The sequence below is a fragment of the Cottoperca gobio genome, chromosome 23, assembly GCF_900634415.1.
Source record: "Cottoperca gobio chromosome 23, fCotGob3.1, whole genome shotgun sequence".
Taxonomy (NCBI): domain Eukaryota; kingdom Metazoa; phylum Chordata; class Actinopteri; order Perciformes; family Bovichtidae; genus Cottoperca; species Cottoperca gobio.
Genome location: NC_041377.1, coordinates 9,995,001 through 10,016,254, shown reverse-complemented (window position 1 = coordinate 10,016,254; position 21,254 = coordinate 9,995,001). Strand labels below are relative to the sequence as shown.

Sequence of the window (21,254 nt, the reverse complement as noted above, 5' to 3'; positions counted from 1 at the left end):
ATGCAGGGATAACTACGTCTTACAGCACGTGTCCTTACAGTGCAAAACAAAAAGCGGCACAATAATTGGGACGCAGCTGCTTCCTTTAGCAGATTTCTATGACTGACACATTTTGCAGATGGAGCAGTGGATCTCAGACAGCTCTGACAACCCACTTTTGGAGAAATCCTTTCTTCTCTCCTTTTGGGCAGAGGTACAAGCCCCCAAGGTAAAAGAAAAAACAATAGGATTAAATTATTTCCTTTGTTCAAAGTGCAATTATTGCGCTTCATTTGCACAGAACCTTTCCTTCATCATGGCTACCATTACACTGGTTTAACAGACTGACATCTTTTCTTTACTTGGTTGTTTGCTGTAACTGGAACATGTCTTCCTGCATGTTGTGTTTGTTCCCTCTACTGTAAACCACATTTCCCCTTTGAGGGACAATAAAGCAGAACTGAACTGATGATGCAACAATGGCCCCTGGACTCACCTGTATTTTCCCCGGCCCGTCAGCACCATCATGACGCGTTTCCAGTTGGTGCAGGCCACCTTGGGCACGTAGCAGTAGATGAGCTCATGATCCTCGTCCACTACGAGGTGTTTGAGGTCTCCGGGTGTCAGGACTCTGCGCTTACGGCTGGACGCACTGTAGACTCGACAGGCATCCACCACCTGATCCCTCCGCGTCTGGTGCAGGACAGCTGCTCCAGACAACTCCGGCTGTTCAGGTAGAGAAGAAGAGAGAGGGAGAGACGTTGCTGTGAAACTGAAACAACAGGTAACTATTTTGATATGAAGAAGTGGAGACTGTCAGCTGTTAAATTCAGTTCTGGGAAGATAGCCATAGTTTTTGTTTGTCAACTACGTCTCCTGATTTACAAACTGACGAATCAGTGGCATCAAAGTTAGTCACAACAAATGAGCTTGTTGGGTTGTTGTCAAATACATCTGAAAAAAGAGCTTTTGGTTTGTATTTTCATAGTAATCCAGAAAATGAAAGAAAGATATTTTACTCCAAAGCTTTAATGAACTGAATAAATATGCGGTATGCTGAATGAAATATATCTTAAATATATTATATTATAAAATATTAATTCATGCACTCCTGCCTGCATGCACCCCTGCTTACATGCACGCCTGCCTGCATGCACTCCTGACTATATGCACTGCTGTCTGCATGCACTGCTGCCTGCATGCACTCCTGCCTGTCTGCACTCCTGCCTGCCTGCACTCCTGCCTACATGCACTCCTGCCTGCCTGCACTCCTGCCTTCCTGCCTGCCTGCACTCCTGCCTGCATGCACTCCTGACTACATGCACTGCTGTCTGCATGCACTGCTGCCTGCATGCACTCCTGCCTGCATGCACTCCTGCCTGTCTGCAGTACTGCCTGCCTGCACTCCCGCCTGCCTGCACTCCTGCCTACATGCACTCCTGCCTGCCTGCCTGCACTCCTGCCTGCCTGCACTCCTGCCTTCCTGCCTGCCTGCACTCCTGCCTGCATGTACTCCTGACTACATGCACTGCTGTCTGCATGCACAGCTGCCTGCATGCACTGCTGCCTGCATGCACTGCTGCCTGTATGCACTCCTGCCTGCATGCACTCCTGCTTGCATGCACTTCTGCCTGCATGCACTCCTGCCTACATGCACTTCTGCCTACATGCACTTCTGCCTACATGCACTTCTGCCTACATGCACTCCTGCCTACATGCCACCCCTGCTTACATGCACTCCTGCCTCTATGCACTCCTGCCTACATGCACTCCTGCCTACATGCACTCCTGCCTGCACTCCTGCCTACCTGCACTCCTGCCTGCCTGCACTCCTGCCTGCCTGCACTCCTGCCTGCATGCACTGCTGTCTGCATGCACTCCTGCCTACATGCATTCCTGCCTACATGCACTGCTGCCTGCATGCACTGCTGCCTGAATTTACTCCTGCCTACATGCACTGCTGCCTGCATTCACTCCTGCCTGAATTTACTCCTGCCTACCTGCCTGCCTGCACTCCTGCCTGCATGCACTCCTGACTACATGCACTGCTGTCTGCATGCACTGCTGCCTGCATGCACTCCTGCCTGTCTGCAGTCCTGCCTGCCTGCACTCCCGCCTGCCTGCACTCCTGCCTACATGCACTCCTGCCTGCCTGCCTGCACTCCTGCCTGCATGTACTCCTGACTACATGCACTGCTGTCTGCATGCACAGCTGCCTGCATGCACTGCTGCCTGCATGCACTGCTGCCTGTATGCACTCCTGCCTGCATGCACTCCTGCTTGCATGCACTTCTGCCTGCATGCACTCCTGCCTACATGCACTTCTGCCTACATGCACTTCTGCCTACATGCACTTCTGCCTACATGCACTCCTGCCTACATGCACCCCTGCTTACATGCACGCCTGCCTGCATGCACTCCTGCCTCTATGCACTCCTGCCTACATGCACTCCTGCCTACCTGCACTCCTGCCTGCCTGCACTCCTGCCTGCCTGCACTCCTGCCTGCATGCACTGCTGTCTGCATGCACTGCTGTCTGCATGCACTCCTGCCTACATGCATTCCTGCCTACATTCACTGCTGCCTGCATGCACTGCTGCCTGAATTTACTCCTGCCTACATGCACTGCTGCCTGCATTCACTCCTGCCTGAATTTACTCCTGCCTACCTGCCTGCCTGCACTCCTGCCTGCATGCACTCCTGACTACATGCACTGCTGTCTGCATGCACTGCTGCCTGCATGCACTCCTGCCTGTCTGCAGTCCTGCCTGCCTGCACTCCCACCTGCCTGCACTCCTGCCTACATGCACTCCTGCCTGCCTGCCTGCACTCCTGCCTTCCTGCACTCCTGCCTTCCTGCCTGCCTGCACTCCTGCCTGCATGTACTCCTGACTACATGCACTGCTGTCTGCATGCACAGCTGCCTGCATGCACTGCTGCCTCCATGCACTGCTGCCTGCATGCACTGCTGCCTGCATGCACTGCTGCCTGTATGCACTCCTGCCTGCATGCACTCCTGCCTGCATGCACTCCTGCCTGCATGCACTTCTGCCTGCATGCACTCCTGCCTACATGCACTTCTGCCTACATGCACTTCTGCCTACATGCACTGCTGCCTGCATGTACTGCTGCCTGCATGTACTCCTGCCTACATGCACTCCTGTCTACATGCACTTCTGCCTACATGCACTGCTGCCTGCATGTACTCCTGCCTACATGCACTTCTGCCTACATGCACTTCTGCCTACATGCACTGCTGCCTGCATGTACTCCTGCCTACATGCACTCCTGTCTACATGCACTGCTGCCTGCATTCTTGCCTGCATGCACTCCTGCCTGCATACTCATGCCTGCATGCACACAGTGACAGCCGTACATCCTACTCTGACTTATGGCCCCGTGAGCTCCTGCAGTCCTGTTCCGTGTGTACCAGCAAGCTTTTTCATCATGTTAGCTGTCAATATGTCTCTGCACCACCGTCACCAAGACAAATTCCACTATATTCTTTGCAGCTGGAAAATGAAGTGATTCTAAGTCGGAGAGCGCGTGGGATAATAGAAGAGGAGACGCACAGAGAGAATGCAAAAGCAGCCGAGACAAAGATAGCACTTGACAGCTTCTAAAACGTCTACATCATAATACCAGAACAGTGAGCCGGGCTTTTCAGGCCTCCTTTAACACATCAGAGCCGTCACTCAGCACACTGGAGCATAAAGCAGAGTGGCAGGCGCAGCGGGTCAGGAGGAGGCAGGGAGAGGAGGAAGACTGGTGCAGCTCACTGCCTCTGCATCGCTCCGCCGTGGGCTTTCATTCATTTAACATGAGGGATCCCATTACTGATGCATTAGTCCTGTGCAGACACGTGTACTGGATACACGCTACAGTGTGGATGTATAGAACATGCACAGTCCAGTCATGCTGTGTTATCTCTCCATCCGCTCAATAGAGCACGATGCAATGCAGCCACTGGAGGGATGATTTATGATTAATGCATCCTGAAAAACATGTTTAATAAATACAGTTATTATTGTGTTAGAATCTTTGAGATAAATGTTGTTTGAGAAAAAATAAATAATGCATTTGCAGCTTCAAGGCTTCTTTAATTAGCTTAATAATTAATGCCTGACGAGGAGAATAATCACTTGGTTTTTAATATTATTTTTATGCTGAGAGATTACAGATGCGAAGGAGCCCGAACAAGCATGGCTGCAATGTGGGGGGAGGATGGAGAGACCAGGAGGGGAGAGAATTACCAAAGTGAAGGACAAGAAGCTTGTATGTGTTAATACAGACATGCAGAGTAAGTACGTTGAAATTGAGATTAAAATGAGTCATCATGGTTTCCTAACAATGGCAGATAAATTAGAATATTAACATTTTTATCGACTTCCAGCTCTCCTTCAATTAGTCATGTTTATAAAATGTTCTAAAATAGTGAAAACTGTCCATCCAAGGTCTTTAAATATCTTGTTCTGTCAGTGAAAACTTCAAAGATATTCAGGTTAATATGATATAAAACAGAGAACAGCAGCAAATCTCCATATTTGAGACGCTGGAAAAAAACATCTTCTTTTCTTTGCTCAGGTAGTGAACAGTGTGACACTATACTTTAAAAGTATTTTTATAATACATCCATGAATATATTATGTATTGCTTTTATTTATATATACAGTATATATATTTAAAATATGTTTTACAACACATGAACAGCAGAAATAATTGCCTCAGTATTATTTTATTATTTTTCTAGCCTGCTCAGAGATTTCTGGCGTGACCTCCTGTCTCTACCGTCTGTGTATTTCTTGTTCTCATCTTAAAAGGCACGTTCTGTATCTTCTTGTATTGTTTGTATTGTCTGTGTATGCAATGTGTTTATGTGCCTTCAGCTCGTATTGTTTTAAAATGAAAGCAGCTGTGTGCAGCTCCGTCCCTCTGGGACAATAAAGTACATTTAATCTCAATGTATCTTCACATCTTCCTCCACATGTTGCCGTTATAACTTCCTGAGCAGCGCAGACTGAGCCGGTAAAGCACTTTCACACCAGTGAACCAACGCAGAGCGTGTTATTAATCTCAGCCTTCATTATCATACTCGTCTCTTTATTGACTTTGTTCCCCTACCTGAGTCGCTGTACAGATTATGATAGAGATTATTTCATGGGTATGGAGGAAGATTGGAGGATATTATAGATATTGAATGTTCAATATGCGCAACTGCAGTCAGCAATCATTCATCTGGGGCAGACGATATATTCACATGATGCTGGTGATGAAGTGGACCATGACAGGAAGAATCTGAGGCGGAGAGCAGCCTGAAGGCTTCACATCTGCAGGAATGTTTTCTAACGCCTCTTGATTATTTTCCCTCCAAGTCTGAATTCCCCTCCAGGGCAGTTCTCCGCTTTCCTAAATCCAAGTCTAAATTGATTGTAGTGTGAACGGCATCTGTACCGCTCCTTCCCCGTCACAACAAGTGTGGCTTTCACTGCTGCACTGGCCGGGCTGACGTGGAGTCCTGAAACACCTCAGGGGCCACCACCACGACACGAACAGCGCCTGACTAAAGAGGTTGATACGTATTTCTCTTCAAAGTCCATCTTCAGCCGTGTCTCCACTGGGTAATTCATCATGTACACACATTACGACAGGAACGCGGGTGTTAACCGATCTGTCTGATGAGAACAGACGCAGTCATGAAGAAGTAATTACGGAAACGCATGACTTGAAAATCTGAGATATTTCTGTAAAAGTCATATTTCACAGTCTGTTACTTTCTGAATGAAGTATTTCCCACGGTGAGTTTCAACAATATTCAACAAGAAACTCTCATTAACAATTTATCTCGAAATCTTATACATAAAATAAAGAACTTTTGCCACACTTTGTTGATTCGACCCAAAGAGATCCATTCTTTGCAAACAACAAACACTTTGAATTACTTATTCCTAGATAATAACTTCCTGCACAACATATAGATTTTGCTTCCAATAATGTACATTGTGCACATTTCAATCTTCTTTCCAGATAATAACCTGCGCCCTCAACATATGGATCTCAACCCTGCACGGAAACAACTTGTGCGGATCTTACCTCCGTCAGATGAGGACGTATCTTTCTCCCACAATTTAACACCGTGTTACTAGAAAGATGTCAGCTTGTGTGTACACTATATATGCGAACACCTTGTTCCAACAGCATTTGGATCTTGTTCACACCATCTTATTTCTACTTGATAATATCTCATGTGGAAAATGTAATATCCTGTTCGCACAGGATTAAAAATCTGAATTAAATTGGAGATTAGAAAACTTCACATCTCAGTGTTTTAACTCTTTCCACATCAAATAAAACAACAACTTTCCCGTCATATCAAACGTTCCCCTCAAGGCTTGATGGATGATGACCAGCTCTGCTCTCCTTCCACTTCTTGTCTCTATTCCTATTCGTGCTTACGCCAACACATCAGAGCCCAATAAGGCGTCGCAGTGCACAGCAGCTCTTTGTTGATGAAAATCTCTCCATTTTTATCTGCTTAGAGACACCGAGCTGTGATTCACACAATGTGGCAGCGAGCGTGCGGCCCTCCATCCCAGAGGAGGACGAACGCTGTAATTAGCATAGGGAAAAGAAACAAGGGAGGGAATCTTGTCATCTCCTACTCTGCCTCAGTGTTCCTGTCCTTATCTCTCATCTTCTCACTGGATTACTTTCTGCTATTTTATCTCCCCTTCAAGCAGCTCAGTCAGGCCTCTTGTGCAGCTTCGATGAAAGGGTGAGGATGAGAGGGAGGCAGAAGAGGAGATGAGAGAGGCGATAAGTCGATGCAGTCTGAGAGGAAGTCGTGATGGAGATCACCGACCTCTGGCCATGTCAAGCCTTTCCCATGGGAGAGCAGATACCATTACCACATTACACATTCCCTGTAACCCTCTGCAGACTTCAACTAGCTGGCAAAGAATAAGAACGAGTAAAAGTAATAAAACCACAACTATAAAAGCAGCTTCCCATGATACAGTACAGTCGCTTTAATTTCAACTCAGCAATTTCCCTGTTAAGCTGCAGAATATATTACTTAGTGTTCCAGCACAGAGACGTGGCTGGATATTGATTAGATGAGACGGTGTGTGTGTGTGTGTGTGTGTGTGTGTGTATGTGTGTGTGTGTGTGTGTGTGTGAGCAACTGCATTCATTGTCTCCTTGTCACCATGTCCATTAAAACTGAAACATACTTTAAACCCTATCTCACCATAAACATCATTATCAGCGTCGTATAAGCAAAAAGTAAAAAAAAATTCTCATCTTCTGCCGTCGGGAGGAGTTTGAGACGAGCTCATTGTACTTTCAGCGTGCCGCTCTTTTCTTGTCGCTGCACATTTGTTGTTAAAATGTGTGAGAAACTGATGACGGGAACGTGGAGATTGTGTTCCCATATTTCAAGTCTTCGTTGTCTTGCCAAGGCTGCATGATTCTCACTGAAAGTCATTATTAGATTGAAATATGAGCTGAGAATAAGCAGCGACGTGTAACAGCGGTAATGAAAAGCTTCATCCTGATCTGCTGATGGAGGCAAAGAAAGAAAGATAGAGAGCGGGAGCTCCAGGGGATTACAAATGGAAGAGAGTAAGGAAATAAGTTACTAAATTACTCTGGCTCAACACATTCCCAAAGGCCTCAACAGTTTCATTGTTCCCTCACATCTCAGGTCAAGTATAAACTGTAGTGGCTCCATTAGTGGCGACTGTAACGCTTCTTCAAACAGGATGCACATTCCTAAATACATCCGACTTTGATTAAAATGACCAGAAAGTGACACGCAGAGAAACTGTACACGATCTTAATAATGACATCACCGAGACAGAAAGCAATAATGCATGAATGATGAACGGTGGTGCAGCCTATGCAAACAATGCATTTAGCGACTTCATTGAATTAAACAGCCTTTAAGTTATTGTGCATAGAATGCTATGACTTGCTGTCTGTCCAACATATGCTGCAGAAGTTCAACATCTCTAACAAACGGTGGGAGGACTAAACCCTGAGAGGAACATTACGCTGCAGGACACACTGCTGATGCGAGGGGGCTTTAGGGGGTCAGGGGACTTCAGGGGGTCACGACCTCCAACAGGTTAATCTGGTAAAATGACACAAATTGGCTGAAATGATTCACAGACTAAGAATAACGTCTCTAAGTGACCAAACTTCATGCTGAGATATAGCCAGAGAATGTTACATTTGCACTCTGAATTACCATACATATGGAAAGTGTTCATAATTTATTCCTCAGAATTTGAGAAATATGTTATGAATACTGTCTTGGAGAAATTGAGATGCTAATGCTTGTAGCTCAAGGATTCTGCATCAGAGCACTTTGTTTAGAGAGGAATAAACGTCTTCCTATCGCAGCTCAAACGCTGCAGCAGTCGATTCTGCTATTTAGATATTTCCTCAATTAATTGTGCAGCCCTGTTTATTTTCTGAGGCTATTCTGGAGCTGCTTTCAACCTCTTACTCTCCTCTGTCGCTGGAAACAGAAGAGAGCTGGTGAATGTATGCCCTGGATGTCCAAAGTGAATCAGCTGGAGGCTCAGAGCTGCAGAAATTCTCCTCATTTAGTTTCTAATGTTGCAGCAAAGATTTCTGTTCTTCATCCATCTGTTTGTGCTTCAGCTTCTCTCTAATCCTGCTGGCTGTGAAGCCATCTAAACAAAAATCAATAGACTTCATCAAAGCACCTCTCTCTCACCCACACACACACACAACACACACACACACACACACACACACACACACACACACTGAGCACTAAAGGCAGTCTGTCTTGCTGGCCCTCGCTGCTTACAGACTGGCATTCATAGAGCAGGCAGGAATAAAGCTGCCAGTGTACCAACCACAACTGTACCAAACACACACACAAACAAACACACATACACACACACACACACACACACACACACACACACACACACACACACACACACACACACACCTGAAGAGCACAATGCTCCACCTGAGTCTCTGTAAAAGGCAACAAGCCGAGGGTCTTCTATAAAACCTTGACAATGCCGCCAGTTTATTGGGCAGATTCATTCTTTCCACTGAGGTCGGCGGCACATTAACTTTCCATAATGTCCTTTATGAGAAGTCGGAGCAGCACACGGGGACCGGGCCCTCGCCGTGACCACCTGCCCCCACTGTGACACGGAAAAGAGCAGAGGAAATGTTTCTTTACCTTTATTTATCCAGGCAAGCGACTGAGAACACAAGCAGCTCCACACATTCATACCTGGAAACGCTCCGAACAACCACAGATGTCTACTGAGCAGCTCCGACGGAGGAAAATACATTCACTTACTTAGTTACTCCCAGAATAAACTACATATAGCTGCTGCAACAGGCTGCTGGGATGCAGCTCTTCTAACTTCGACACATCGCCGGAACATTTTAAAAAGCAGCAGACAACAGTAAAAGTCTCTTTAATCCTGAAAATGCACTTTATTGGTAGGAAAACTACCAAAAAACTAAATTACTGCCTTTAAATAAGGGTCTTTAAACAATCAAGTAGAAAAGTAAAGATGCAAAGTGAATAAAGTTTAATGAAGGAGCTTCATCATAAAATGGTTTCAGTAGAGAGACGGAGGCAACGTGGACTTAATGGAGCTCAAGGCTTTGATGGATGGCAAGAAGTCAACAAGTGATGACTGTTTATAGTCCACCCCTCCCCTGGGGCACACACTCACACACGCATACAGACTGAGTATAAATGGACCAGAGGGAAAATGCGGTCAACCGTGGGTTAATTCAGTCTGAAGGTGGCCAAGCGTGGAAGAGACTCAGTCACATGAGAAGCGCCGACTGGGGTACCGGAGCAGAGGCTGCAAAAACCACGAGACCACGGGACGCACACGCCGCGGGGGGGAGTCATGAGGACGGTGATATGAGAGACTTCTGCCTGGATACAGATGGGCAGACAGAAGAGATCAGAATGAACTCACTGAACCTCCTCACACACACACACACACACACACACACACACACACACACACACACACACACACACACACACACACACACACACAACACCACGTCTTGCAGCCTCCACCTCCCAACACTCCACCCAGCACTCCACCCAGCAATAAAAAGTGTGAATGGAAGTCAACATGAGCTAAGTGAAAAAGAGAAATGTACTGGGATCAGACGGTGGCATCTGATCCCTGAGGCTCGACGGCAGACTGACGAGACGAGCTGTCACCCGAAAACCATCACACGCCTGCAGGCGAGCAGGCGGACAGAAGGCATGCTGGGAGAAAAATCAGACCGTGCAGTACATCAACAAAGACACTTAATTCTCAACAAACTACAGAGTATAATTATCCTCCCTGGTCCTCTCTGCCTCCACCAGAGGCTTATGCATTAAACATCTGAAGTTGGAAAAACGCTCAGAGTTGATGTGAGGTCGTGAGTAATTCATGGGGCTCTTCAGCCGTGAGATTCTCTTAAGGAAGGGGAGATATAGAGATGTAATGAAGACGACATGTGGGGGCTGACTGTGTTCACATGTTGGAAGTTTAAAGTCTGTTTGCGGGATGAGACTCAAACGCACAATTATCACATGAACAAAGAATATAAAAACTGTTGGTGCTGCTTAGTTATACACTTAGGATACACTCCTAAACCCAAGTCGATAAATGAAAATCACCTTTGGGTTGCCAGGTTGTGACCTATTTAAAGGAAGGATTCTTGTATTTGGTCTTTATCTTACACCAGTAGCTATTTAACATTAATGAGGTGATGAGTAAGAACATATAAGAGTCTACAGTGAAGCTAACATTCAGCTGTTTAGTGTTTGTCATCTTAGATTAGCATTTTAGCATTGTAACATTTGCTAATTAGCACAAAGTGCAGCTTGGGTTGGGGGGAGTGTCAATAGTCTGTAAAGTCAGCTGATGGCTGTGCAACTTCTTCTTGCTGCATAATATTAACACAATAAAAGCAGAATTAGAGGGTCAGTGATATCCTAATTATCTTTAATAAACACGTTTACCTCCGGCCTGCAATCGTATCCTCGAAGCCAAACTGTTCAATTAGTATAATATTTCAGTGTGTAGATGTTCTTATATATTCAACAGAAGGTCACCTTCAGTCTTCAGCTGTTCTTCACACTGAGAATATTAATGATTCAATTCAGAACTTAAACTCCTGGGTGTGATTTCTTTCCCCAGCAGCATTTAGAAAAACTCTTTTTTCCTAAAGTTTGCTGTGAAGTTGGAGGCATAAAGCCGGAGGGACTCTTAGAAATACAGCTGCTAATGCATTTACATTACACTCTCGCTCCTCACCGAGTCTGGAGAGTTTAACAGTAACGACAATCTTAGAGCAGCCTTCCAAGGATCAAAACCACAGGGGGCCGATAACAGTGAGAACAGAGCCGAATATGAGAGTTTGTGTTTATTTTGCAGGACAGTGCCACATGAAGACAGACGAGTCAGACACAGCAGCTCTATCACACGCGAGAAGACGAGGGGAGATGGAGGACGATTGGACGTGAAGGGATTCTTAAAGAGACAAGTTATCAATTCAAGTTGAACATAAGGAGCGTCTGCAGCTTTGCAGCATAGCGATTCCCCAGCTGCTGCAGGTGAGGAAGGGCTGTGTTTACAGCCGCGTTTAGAAAGGTTTCCAGGTTGCAGCTCCCGTAGAGCCCCCCCCCCACACACACACACACACACACACACACACACGGTGGGAGAGGAGGACGAACAAACATGCAGCTCATCCCAAAGTTAGAAAAGAAAGTCCAGCTTTTACTTTTTATGTTTTGGCAGAATTAATAAAACACCATCAGTTGGAGTTTGGGTATCAAATAAAAAGTGAGAAGTTTCAGGCCTGTTTTAAAGCCTGAGGGGATAAGTCTTAAAGTGTTGGACCACTGACAAACCAATCTAAGCTTTTTCAGATACTCAGCTTCTCATTTATAAGAGGTGATGTCCTAACCAGCTGTTACGCAGGCTCCTTTTCCCTGTGGATGGATGACACATTTATGAACATCAATACCTGTGTGATGTTGAAAATACGGCTTCCTTCATCAGTTTGAAGCTCGTCTACGTTGCTATTTTTACTTGGATGGAAAGATACCAGCGAACGCAGCTACTAAGCCATGGTTTACAAGTGCACCAATACCAGTTATTGTTAAATACTGTGATGCACAATGTTACATGACTACTCATGACTACAGCCCAGCAGGAAGCCTTGTTGTTCCATGATGGGAACCAGGGTGTCTGTGCTGCGTTCACAACACAGCAGGGAGGGACAGCAGTCAGATGCCATCGCTGAGCGACCCCACACTGTTGCTGCTGAACTAGTTCACTGAGTCAGATTAAAGTACGGGATGAGAGAGGTCACCGCTGTATTACACACACACACGGACTTGATAAGCAGTCAGAATAATGCAGATGTGTCACTAACAAAGACGCCCACTTTGTGAAACAATCTATACATGACAGAGAATCTATCTATATGACTATCTCTCTCACACACTCTCTCACACACACACACACACACAAACACACAGACACACACACTGAGAAAACCATTTTCATTAAAGTCCTCGATCTGATAGCAGCCAGCTCATCAACAGGACGACACTTGCTGGTTAAAACCTTTTTAAACCTTACACAGCACACTGATTTACAACGGCTTAGTATAGGAAAGCACACACACACACACACACACACACACACACATGGTTTTTCTTGCACTGAGTTGGGTCCTGTCTCTCTGCGTCCCTCTGTGAGTCTATTGAGATGCTGCAGGATGTCCTGTTACTTTAAATTGGTCGTGCTGTAACACGTTCAGGCAAAGTGGGGCTTTCAAGAGCAAGTGTGTACATGCACCCAGAGACACACAAGCCTCCACATGTACTGCATACGGATGCATTCGGGTTACAACAATTTGGCTTTTTGAATCATATTTAGTGCCAATATTCAATATCTTCAATTTGGACAGTTTTCTTGGCATAAAATGAATCAAAAACTGGCTGAAGAGTTTTTCCCCAGAAATGTCCTCTTGTGGAAAAGCTGATGAAATATCATTCAAACGATTGTGGGATACTGAAACCCTCCATTACAGCTGAATGCGTAACTTTCCCAATATAAGCGTCCTCTCCAGTGGAGGGAGGGAATGGAAGTGATGCTGGAACTGAAGCAAAGAAGTTGGATTTGTTGTGTGGAAGCTGTTTGAATCAGCCACTGTAACACTTGCACTCGGCTTGTGAAGTGTGAAGGTGCTTTTGATTTGGATGCATGACAATACAAACATGGCGTGGAGCTCGCTGTGCTGGCTCTGTCCCGAACATCTACTGTCACTGCCGGACAGAAGAGGTGACAGAGAGGAGTGATGTGACACTGTAGCTGAACCACAACTGAACCAACAGTCGGTGTTATTGTTCGAGGGAAACGTTTGTTTGTGACGTACAAATGAGCTTCTAATCAAAGGCGGAGTTCTGTGCGAGGGGGGGGATGTGAATGTGCAAAAAACTATTTTGCGACCCCCCTGCAACACATGGGTCGCGGACCCCCTGATGAAGACCTATGCTTTAGACTCTAAAGCATAGGTCTTCAACAGGGGGTCCGCAGTGGTAGGGGGGGTCGCACAATTGTTTGTAGATAAAGCAAAAACAAAATTATAAAATCTTTTTTATATAAAAAAAATAATAAAAAGTCTTTGCACATTCACATCCTTCCCACCCCCCGTCGCACAGAACTCCGACAATACCCCATCCCATCGCACAGAACTCCGACAGCATCCCCCCCCCCCCCTCGCACAGGACTCCGACAGCACCCCCCCTTCGTTTGAAGCTCCATGCTACACAAGTTTGGGTGTCCTTGGCCTGAAAAAGACCCCTGGTCTAAAGAACAGCATATAGGTAGACATATATAGGCATCGCACACACATGCACACGCACGCACGCACGCACGCATGCACGCACGCACGCACGCACGCACTATTGGCACAGTCAGTTGTTTCATTATAAAATCATCTTTCAGAGAGATGATGATCCATCACAGTGAACATCTTGTCACCAACATACGTCATTCCTCTTTGTGCCGCTGCAAACTCAAGCTCCTTTCACACAACGCACTGCAACCCTGAAATGATCGGTATGTGAGAACATACATTTCGGGAAACGTTCGGATCGGATATCAAAGGTTCTTAACTCTGTCGGTTCCTGAGCACTAAGTCTGCGTAATGTCCCTTTCAGCCCATGTGTTAATAAAGCTGCTCATTGTCTGAAATATGAAAACAAACATCAGAGGTTGAAGAAGAAGGAGGAGAAGAAAAAGGAGAAGGAGAAGAAGGAGGAGGAGAAGAAGAAGAAGGAGAACAAGAAGGAGAGGAGAAGAAGGAGAAGAGAAGAAGAAGAAGAAGAAGAGAAGAAGAAGAAGAAGAAGAAGAAGAAGGAGGAGGAGAACAAGAAGGAGAAGGAGAAGAAGAAGAAGAAGAAGAAGAAGAAGAAGAAGAAGAAGAAGAAGAAGAAGAAGGTCATTTACACGAAGACGCCATCGAAAATGTCCAGCTGGAGTGACCACGAGATCTGACACGGACACTCTGCAGCCGTGTACTCCATGTGTGAAGAGGAAACATCGGACAGTGTGTGATTCTCCGGATGTTCATATGAAGCTTTGGACTCATTTATGAAAGATAATTAATTGTCTGCTGTAATAAACACGACGTCTGGACCTCCACCAGTGTTTAATCAATAGTTCCAGTCTAACTGTTCCCCGGTGAGCATGAACATCCTTTCATCAGGTTTGCAAACATCCTGCTGACGGAGTAACTAATATAAACAAAAGTGCTTAACTTAAGTAATAAAAGATTAATGCGATTCATTCGGCTGAACTGCAACCTGCCAGATTCTGATGCTAATAAAGAGGAAACAACATTTGTATTCATGAAGGTGGTTTGAAAAGTCATTCAGAAAGCAAAGCACTCAGAAGGTACAAGACAACAAAACTGTAATTGACCCTCTTGCTCTTTATAGTGAGCTGAGCTGTGACCTTTGACCTCCCGTTCTGTATTAATGTGGCTCATTAAACACATTGATTACAGGATAATTAAAAAATCATGCTGGTTAATACCCAGACAGACTCCAACACAAAGCTTCATCTGGACACACACACACACACACACACACACACACACACACACACACACACACACACACACAAACCAGTGAAACAAAGATTACAAACATATTATTTAAGGATTATACAACTCAAATTCATTTGTTTAACTGTTAGCTAACAGACATAATTCACAGAACAAGCTGTATACACACTGGAGAGAAACATCTGGCTCTTTAGCTGCTAAATGCTTATTTATATATATATTATAATTACATGTTTATAGACAAAGGCCAGTTGCTAACTGTGTTGTGCTGCAGTGTGCTGAGCAGCACACACTGAGTTCATCAGAGCAGTTCTGCAGTAAACAGAAGACAGAACGTTTGACATCTTTGGTAACGTCAGCGAACAGTTCAGGCTTCACATTGATACGCATGTTATTGAACATGCAGACACAGATTATGTTGCGTCAGTAGGTTTACGAATTAACTTTGGTTCCATAAAGCAAATGAAATGAAGCAGAACAGATCCATTTCATAATATCTGTTTTGGCAGCGATGCTGATCCAATAAATTGGAGCGTTCCTATCGAGGGTTAAGATTAATCAGCTAAAACTTTGCTTTGTGGGGCATTCCAGCAATTAAGCTGTAAACACACTTAATCCTACACTTCCCATAATGCAATATCATCTTTCCCGTGACAAAGCTCCCCAGAGCCACAGGAGACACCGCAGCTGTTTTCACAGTGGGTTTAGGTGACCACCATTTAATCCTTTGATTGTATGAAAATGTATTTCTGTGACTTTATGAGGACCGAGCAGCTTCTCTTTTATGAGGTCATGATTATTTCCCTCACATTTCCTGCGTGCTGGCTGAACAAACACACGGCCCTCAGATCAAACAATAGAGTTGCTGTTTATGACCGGCACCCCGTGGAGACGTGCGTGGTCTCATGCAGACCTCCCACGGAGCTTTTGGGCCTCAAAAAGTCAAAGCCATCTGTCACGCGGGACGCCTTCAACAGAGTCACTCCAGCAACACATTCGAATCAATGATTTTGAGGCAGCGAGAACTGAACTCATCCTCTCCTTTGGATGGAAACACTTTAACTGTATGAAATCCAAATGTGCTGGTTTGGTGTGACGTTAACCTCTGCTGCCATCTGCACCATCCATCACACGCCTGGTATGATAACAGCCTGTAAAATCTTATATATCGTGATAATGTATATTGAGTAATGGCCTGGAAAAGACATTCACTTCAATCATATTTAACGAGTCTTATATGTCTTATATTCGTGCCAGATGTCACTTTCTAAGAAGTGTGATCCTCCTGGAGGCCCACACTGTGCAGCTCAGTGAGTCAGTCTGCCCTTCAAGCGTCTGAAAGTGGAGGTATGACTGATCTTGGCACTGAGTCCCGGCTTTGAAAAGTTCCCCTGACCTGACTGATGCAGGAGAGTTTCAAGTTCCAAACTTTGAAAGGCCATAAGTGCCCCACCACTAGTCTAACCTTGATAACTTTAGGATTGATGCCCTCAGCCCGAAAAATGTCCACAACACTCTAAACACGGTTTTTAATCCATAAATCTCACCTGTTTTGTATTTTTCCTTTATTGGAAATGTAGTATCTAGAATTTCAGACTAAAATTCAGAGTATTTTGGCCTCTGCTGAAGCAATTTTGACCATTTTTGTAAATTCTGTTTCCCACAAGTTCTATGTAAGTGTTAAACTAAAGAGCTGCATTACCCCTTTAAGCATGCTGACACTAACATGTGTTTGATTGTTGTGCAAGTCATATATTGTTTGTGATTGAATATAAAATATAAAATCGGAAGCTGTTTCAGTGCGTCAAGCTCACCAAGCTTCTTTGTAGACGACCTGTTGGGCCGACGTCACCTCAGCGTTAGTGTGCTGTTTATACAACACCCTGATCTATGTCACCGAGGGAGGACAGGGAGTCTTTTAACAGGAGAGTGGGATAGAGGGGGGGGGAGAGAGAGAGAGAGAGAGAGAGAGAGAGAGAGAGAGAGAGAGAGAGAGAGAGAGAGAGAGAGGGTGGGTGGGGAAGAGTGGAAAGCTGGAGTCAGCAGAAAAAGATGGGTATAAAATAACTGATGATATTCTGACAAAGCACAAGTGAGTGTGTGTGTGTGTGTGTGTGTGTGTGTGTGTGTGTGTGTGTGTGTGTGTGTGTGTGTTAGTGTGTGTGTGTGTGTGTGTGTGTGTGTGTGTGTGTGTCAGAGTGGTACAAGGCTGTGAAGCCGACAGTATTTCTCCCTGTCAGAAGTCAATGTCGCTCCAATGCCAGCGTTCAGGTGAAGAGACGACTGTCAGTCGCTGACGTATTGTTGTTCTCTCACGCTGCAGCGCTCCTTTCTCCATACTTCAATTGGAGGCACCTATAAAGAGTCCTTCACTGTCACACCTTTTTTATTGCTTTTTCTTTATTTATGTCATTTCTGTGTTTGTGTAGAAGTGCTGGCTTCATCTCTCTGATGTGCTCCTGGGAGAGCTGAACACCAGGAAGGTGTGTGTGTGTGTGTGTGTGTGTGTGTGTGTGTGTGTGTGTGTGTGTGTGTGTGTGTGTGTGTGTGTGTATATATCCTTGTAATAAATACTTTAAGGGCCCTGAAACTCTAAACTATTTTACATGTATGTGAAAGAGGATTTGCAAGTTCCTCAAACCAACAGTTACAGTCAAAGGTTCTGCTGGAGGCTTTATACACACGGCACTGTTCACATCATCTCGTAGCAATCTCAATATTCTCAGAGCCTCCCGCTCTTAGAGCTGTCGTGGCCAACTTTCATCTGAAAGGGCACAAAAAAAAGGTTTAATGTGAAATTGATTGACCAGGTACACCACCTGAGGTAGTGCGGTTACAAGGTTCGATATCCTCACTCTTTGAAAGGCGCTGACACATAAGAGGAGGGTTGTTAAGTATGGTGAGAAAAACAGATCGCAGATCTTCCTTCTCAAGCTCGTCATGCCTGATGAGAAAAGCCGCACTTCTCTTCAGTTAAAAGCAAACGCAGTATATAAGAAGTACACGTAGCCACGTGAAAACACACTTGGAAGGAGTGGAATTTTTAAGACAAAACCACGGACAGCACAGTGTGGTAGCAGCCTGTCAATCACAACGTAGCCCCGCCCTAAAGCACACACTGCTTTATCATCTATTTGGGACCATAATTGAAAAAAACAAACATCCTGTTGTGTTGAAGAAGTCTTGAAGTGAGACAATAAACTCATCAGGAAAATGTTTTCTGAGGTAATTTATTACAAGTCTCATCGACTTCTATACAATTGGACTTCTTTCTGAAAGTAGTCGCCCCCTGCTGGTGATATTTATCTTGCCGTACTGAAGGTTAAAAGAAAAAGCCAAGGCCTCACGCTGTGGTACACGTTGGATATATCTTCTGTAAATCCCAGGAGTTATTTTTGTCATAAAATCTTTTATTTCTTTTTTTTTTTTACTTCCCTTAACCTGGCACATCTGTTTTTGCTTCAATCAGTGGTTTCCTACACTTCCCAGAATGCCTTTCATCAACCCACAGAGCACAGGCCTGTGGCCAGATGTCAGGATCCCATTTATGTCCAAACAAGGTCCAAAATATGTCAGCTATCATCTATTTATGCGCAGCACTTATAACAGGACCTTTATCTTTGAATCTACACAGTTCTACTTCTGGTCCCATTAAATCTGATCCTTCCAGTTGTGGGAAAGAGACGTAGGTGGAGCGAGTGGTAGTGATGGCATCACAAAGAAAAACAAAAGCAAGTTTTCCAGTTGATGGGGAGAAAACACACATCTGTTGGCTGCACTGTGCTCTGGTGTAGAGTCGGGTCTCTGCCTCTCTTAACAGAAGCTCTTACTGACGCCAGAACCTGTTGCTGCTTTATTATCTGCACTCGACCAGCTCGTGACCTTAATTGTAATCATGACGGGAGATCTGAGTGGTTTTATGTTTCAGTCACGTCGCCCTCATGATGAATAGCATCATCACTTTAGCGACGCTTTGACATTTCATCATCATCAACGTTTCAATTTGTCAAATACTTTAGTTATATCCTGATATAATGAGATCAGCACATTGTGTTGAGCTTATTAGCAAATGTTAGCATGCTTACACATTAAATAAGATGGTGAGCATCAGCATGTTAGCATACTGATGCTAGCATTTCAATGAAAACACTGCAGTGGCTGAGCGCAGCCTCTTAGAGCTGCTAGCATGGCTGCAAACTCGTTTCAATTAATGCATGAACTAAAAGTAAACGTACTAATTCTAATAAGTGTCAGGGGAGAGTCAGACGACGATCATGTGTTACGAACTGGTTTCTTTCTTTCCTCTTTTCTTTTTGTTCCATTCAGAGGCGGAAAATGAGATTTCTGCTCAAAAGCTAATGAGCTGCTTTTATGAGCTCATTTTCTGCTCTTCTGTCCCGCTCTGTATTTTTCCCTTTCACTCACTTGTTCTTTCTAATCTACTTTTCAGCTTGTCCGCATTCTCCCCTTTTTACTCCACATACAGTCTTTTCTTTCTTTCTTTTGCCAGCATCTCATTCATCCAGCTCCTCTCTGGGGTGCGGCCCGACGATTAAGGGTTTTGTGGGAGAGCTGAGTCCCAGTGAGGGCTGCTCCGAGCAAGACCGGCCCCCTCCGGAGCCACAGCTGGCTCTGGGGACTAAATATAGAGAGAGAGCTTAGGCCTTGGCAACCCGGAGGGAAAAAAGGGTGAAACAGATACTGAAACAGAAGGAAGGAAGATCGATTAAGATAAAACCCTAAAGGCTTGTTACACATAGAGGGAGAAGAAATAAATGTAATATAGACGGTGAGCAGAGCCGAGCACGAGAGCATAACAGAGCATGCTTTACAATCCTAACCTCCACAGTGGAATGAGGTGATTTAAGACGCACCACTGGGGATGTCTCTATGCTATCAATCCGTGCTCTCTGGCCTGAGGCTGAAACGACTCAGTAGCAACCCTGAGCCCAGTACTGCTGCACACACACACATCAGGAGCCTCAGCAGCAGAGCCTCTGTGGCACCAGAAGCACATTACGTGTTGACAGTTGGACCTTCTCATTACCAAACACCAGAGCTACAGTTCACGCTTTCCAGTCAGATCCAAACTTTTGACCATCAAGTCACAACATGGAAGTGGAAATAGCGAAGAGATAAATATGTTCGACACTCATCATAATGAGTGTGTACTCTGCAGGGGACACGGACAGCAGTGAGGTCGTATAAGAAAACAGTGTTGAGCTGGTGCTCGACCGACACAGACAAAGAAAGGCCTAAAAATACACTTCCTGTCCCAAGGTCATGCAGCTCTTGTGTTGAATGCAACAGAATAAATCGAGCTATTAATTTCAGTTTGACAACATAAACTTCCTTTGCAGAAACATCAGCATGGTGTGTGCATGTGCGTGTGCGTGTGCGTGTGCGTTCAAAGCTACTGTTTTAGAACCGCGGTGGAGGGATACAATACAACACATGCTAATGCATCAAATTGAACAATTTTATAAACATTTCTCTGATTTCTTAAACTAGTATTTTGACTGGAATGCAAAATAAACGTGCCACTGCAACACACTCTGCTGAGCAGTGGACGTGATATTTGGAGATAAAGCCTGAGTGTATGAGGCCGTGGACTGCTTGATAATGCAATATTGGATTTTAAATATTATTTGACTGAATGTAACAAAGTACATTAATTTGTAAGGAATTTAAATTCTTGGACAAAAAGAAAAGATTTAGTAAATCTTACATTTTTAATGGTTCTTTTCAGTTGCAAGAATACATTTAAATAAGTCAAATTGAGCATCTGTTATGGTTTAGAAAGAGCCAGAAACAAAAGCTAAAAACACAAAATAGTGAGGAAAAAGTTTTCAGCATCCATAAAAACATTAACTGGAATTCATGCATGAGGATTTGCAACAGATGGAAGACTAAGAGAGCAACGAAACAAGCTATAAATTCATAAATGAAACCATCTGTTAATGTTTCTTAAAGTCTGTCACTGCGGTTGCATCATGAAGACGGGCTTCATATGGAGCGCCCAGTGAGAAGGATGGATGAAATCTTATGACCTCCGTGAGCATTAACCTAAACAAAAATCCAAACTGTTCCTTTAAGTTTGCTCGCTTGAA

At 44.7% G+C, this 21,254-nt stretch overlaps 1 protein-coding gene across 1 annotated transcript in view; it reads right to left on the bottom strand.

Moving 5' to 3' along the window:
* chst11 (carbohydrate (chondroitin 4) sulfotransferase 11) overlaps nt 1-21,254 on the bottom strand; it is a 35,661-nt gene that overhangs the window by 6,159 nt on the left and 8,248 nt on the right. The window contains exon 2 of the mRNA XM_029462530.1: nt 476-767. Coding sequence (XP_029318390.1) covers nt 476-767 — 292 coding nt within the window. The remainder of the gene's footprint in view (nt 1-475; nt 768-21,254) is intronic.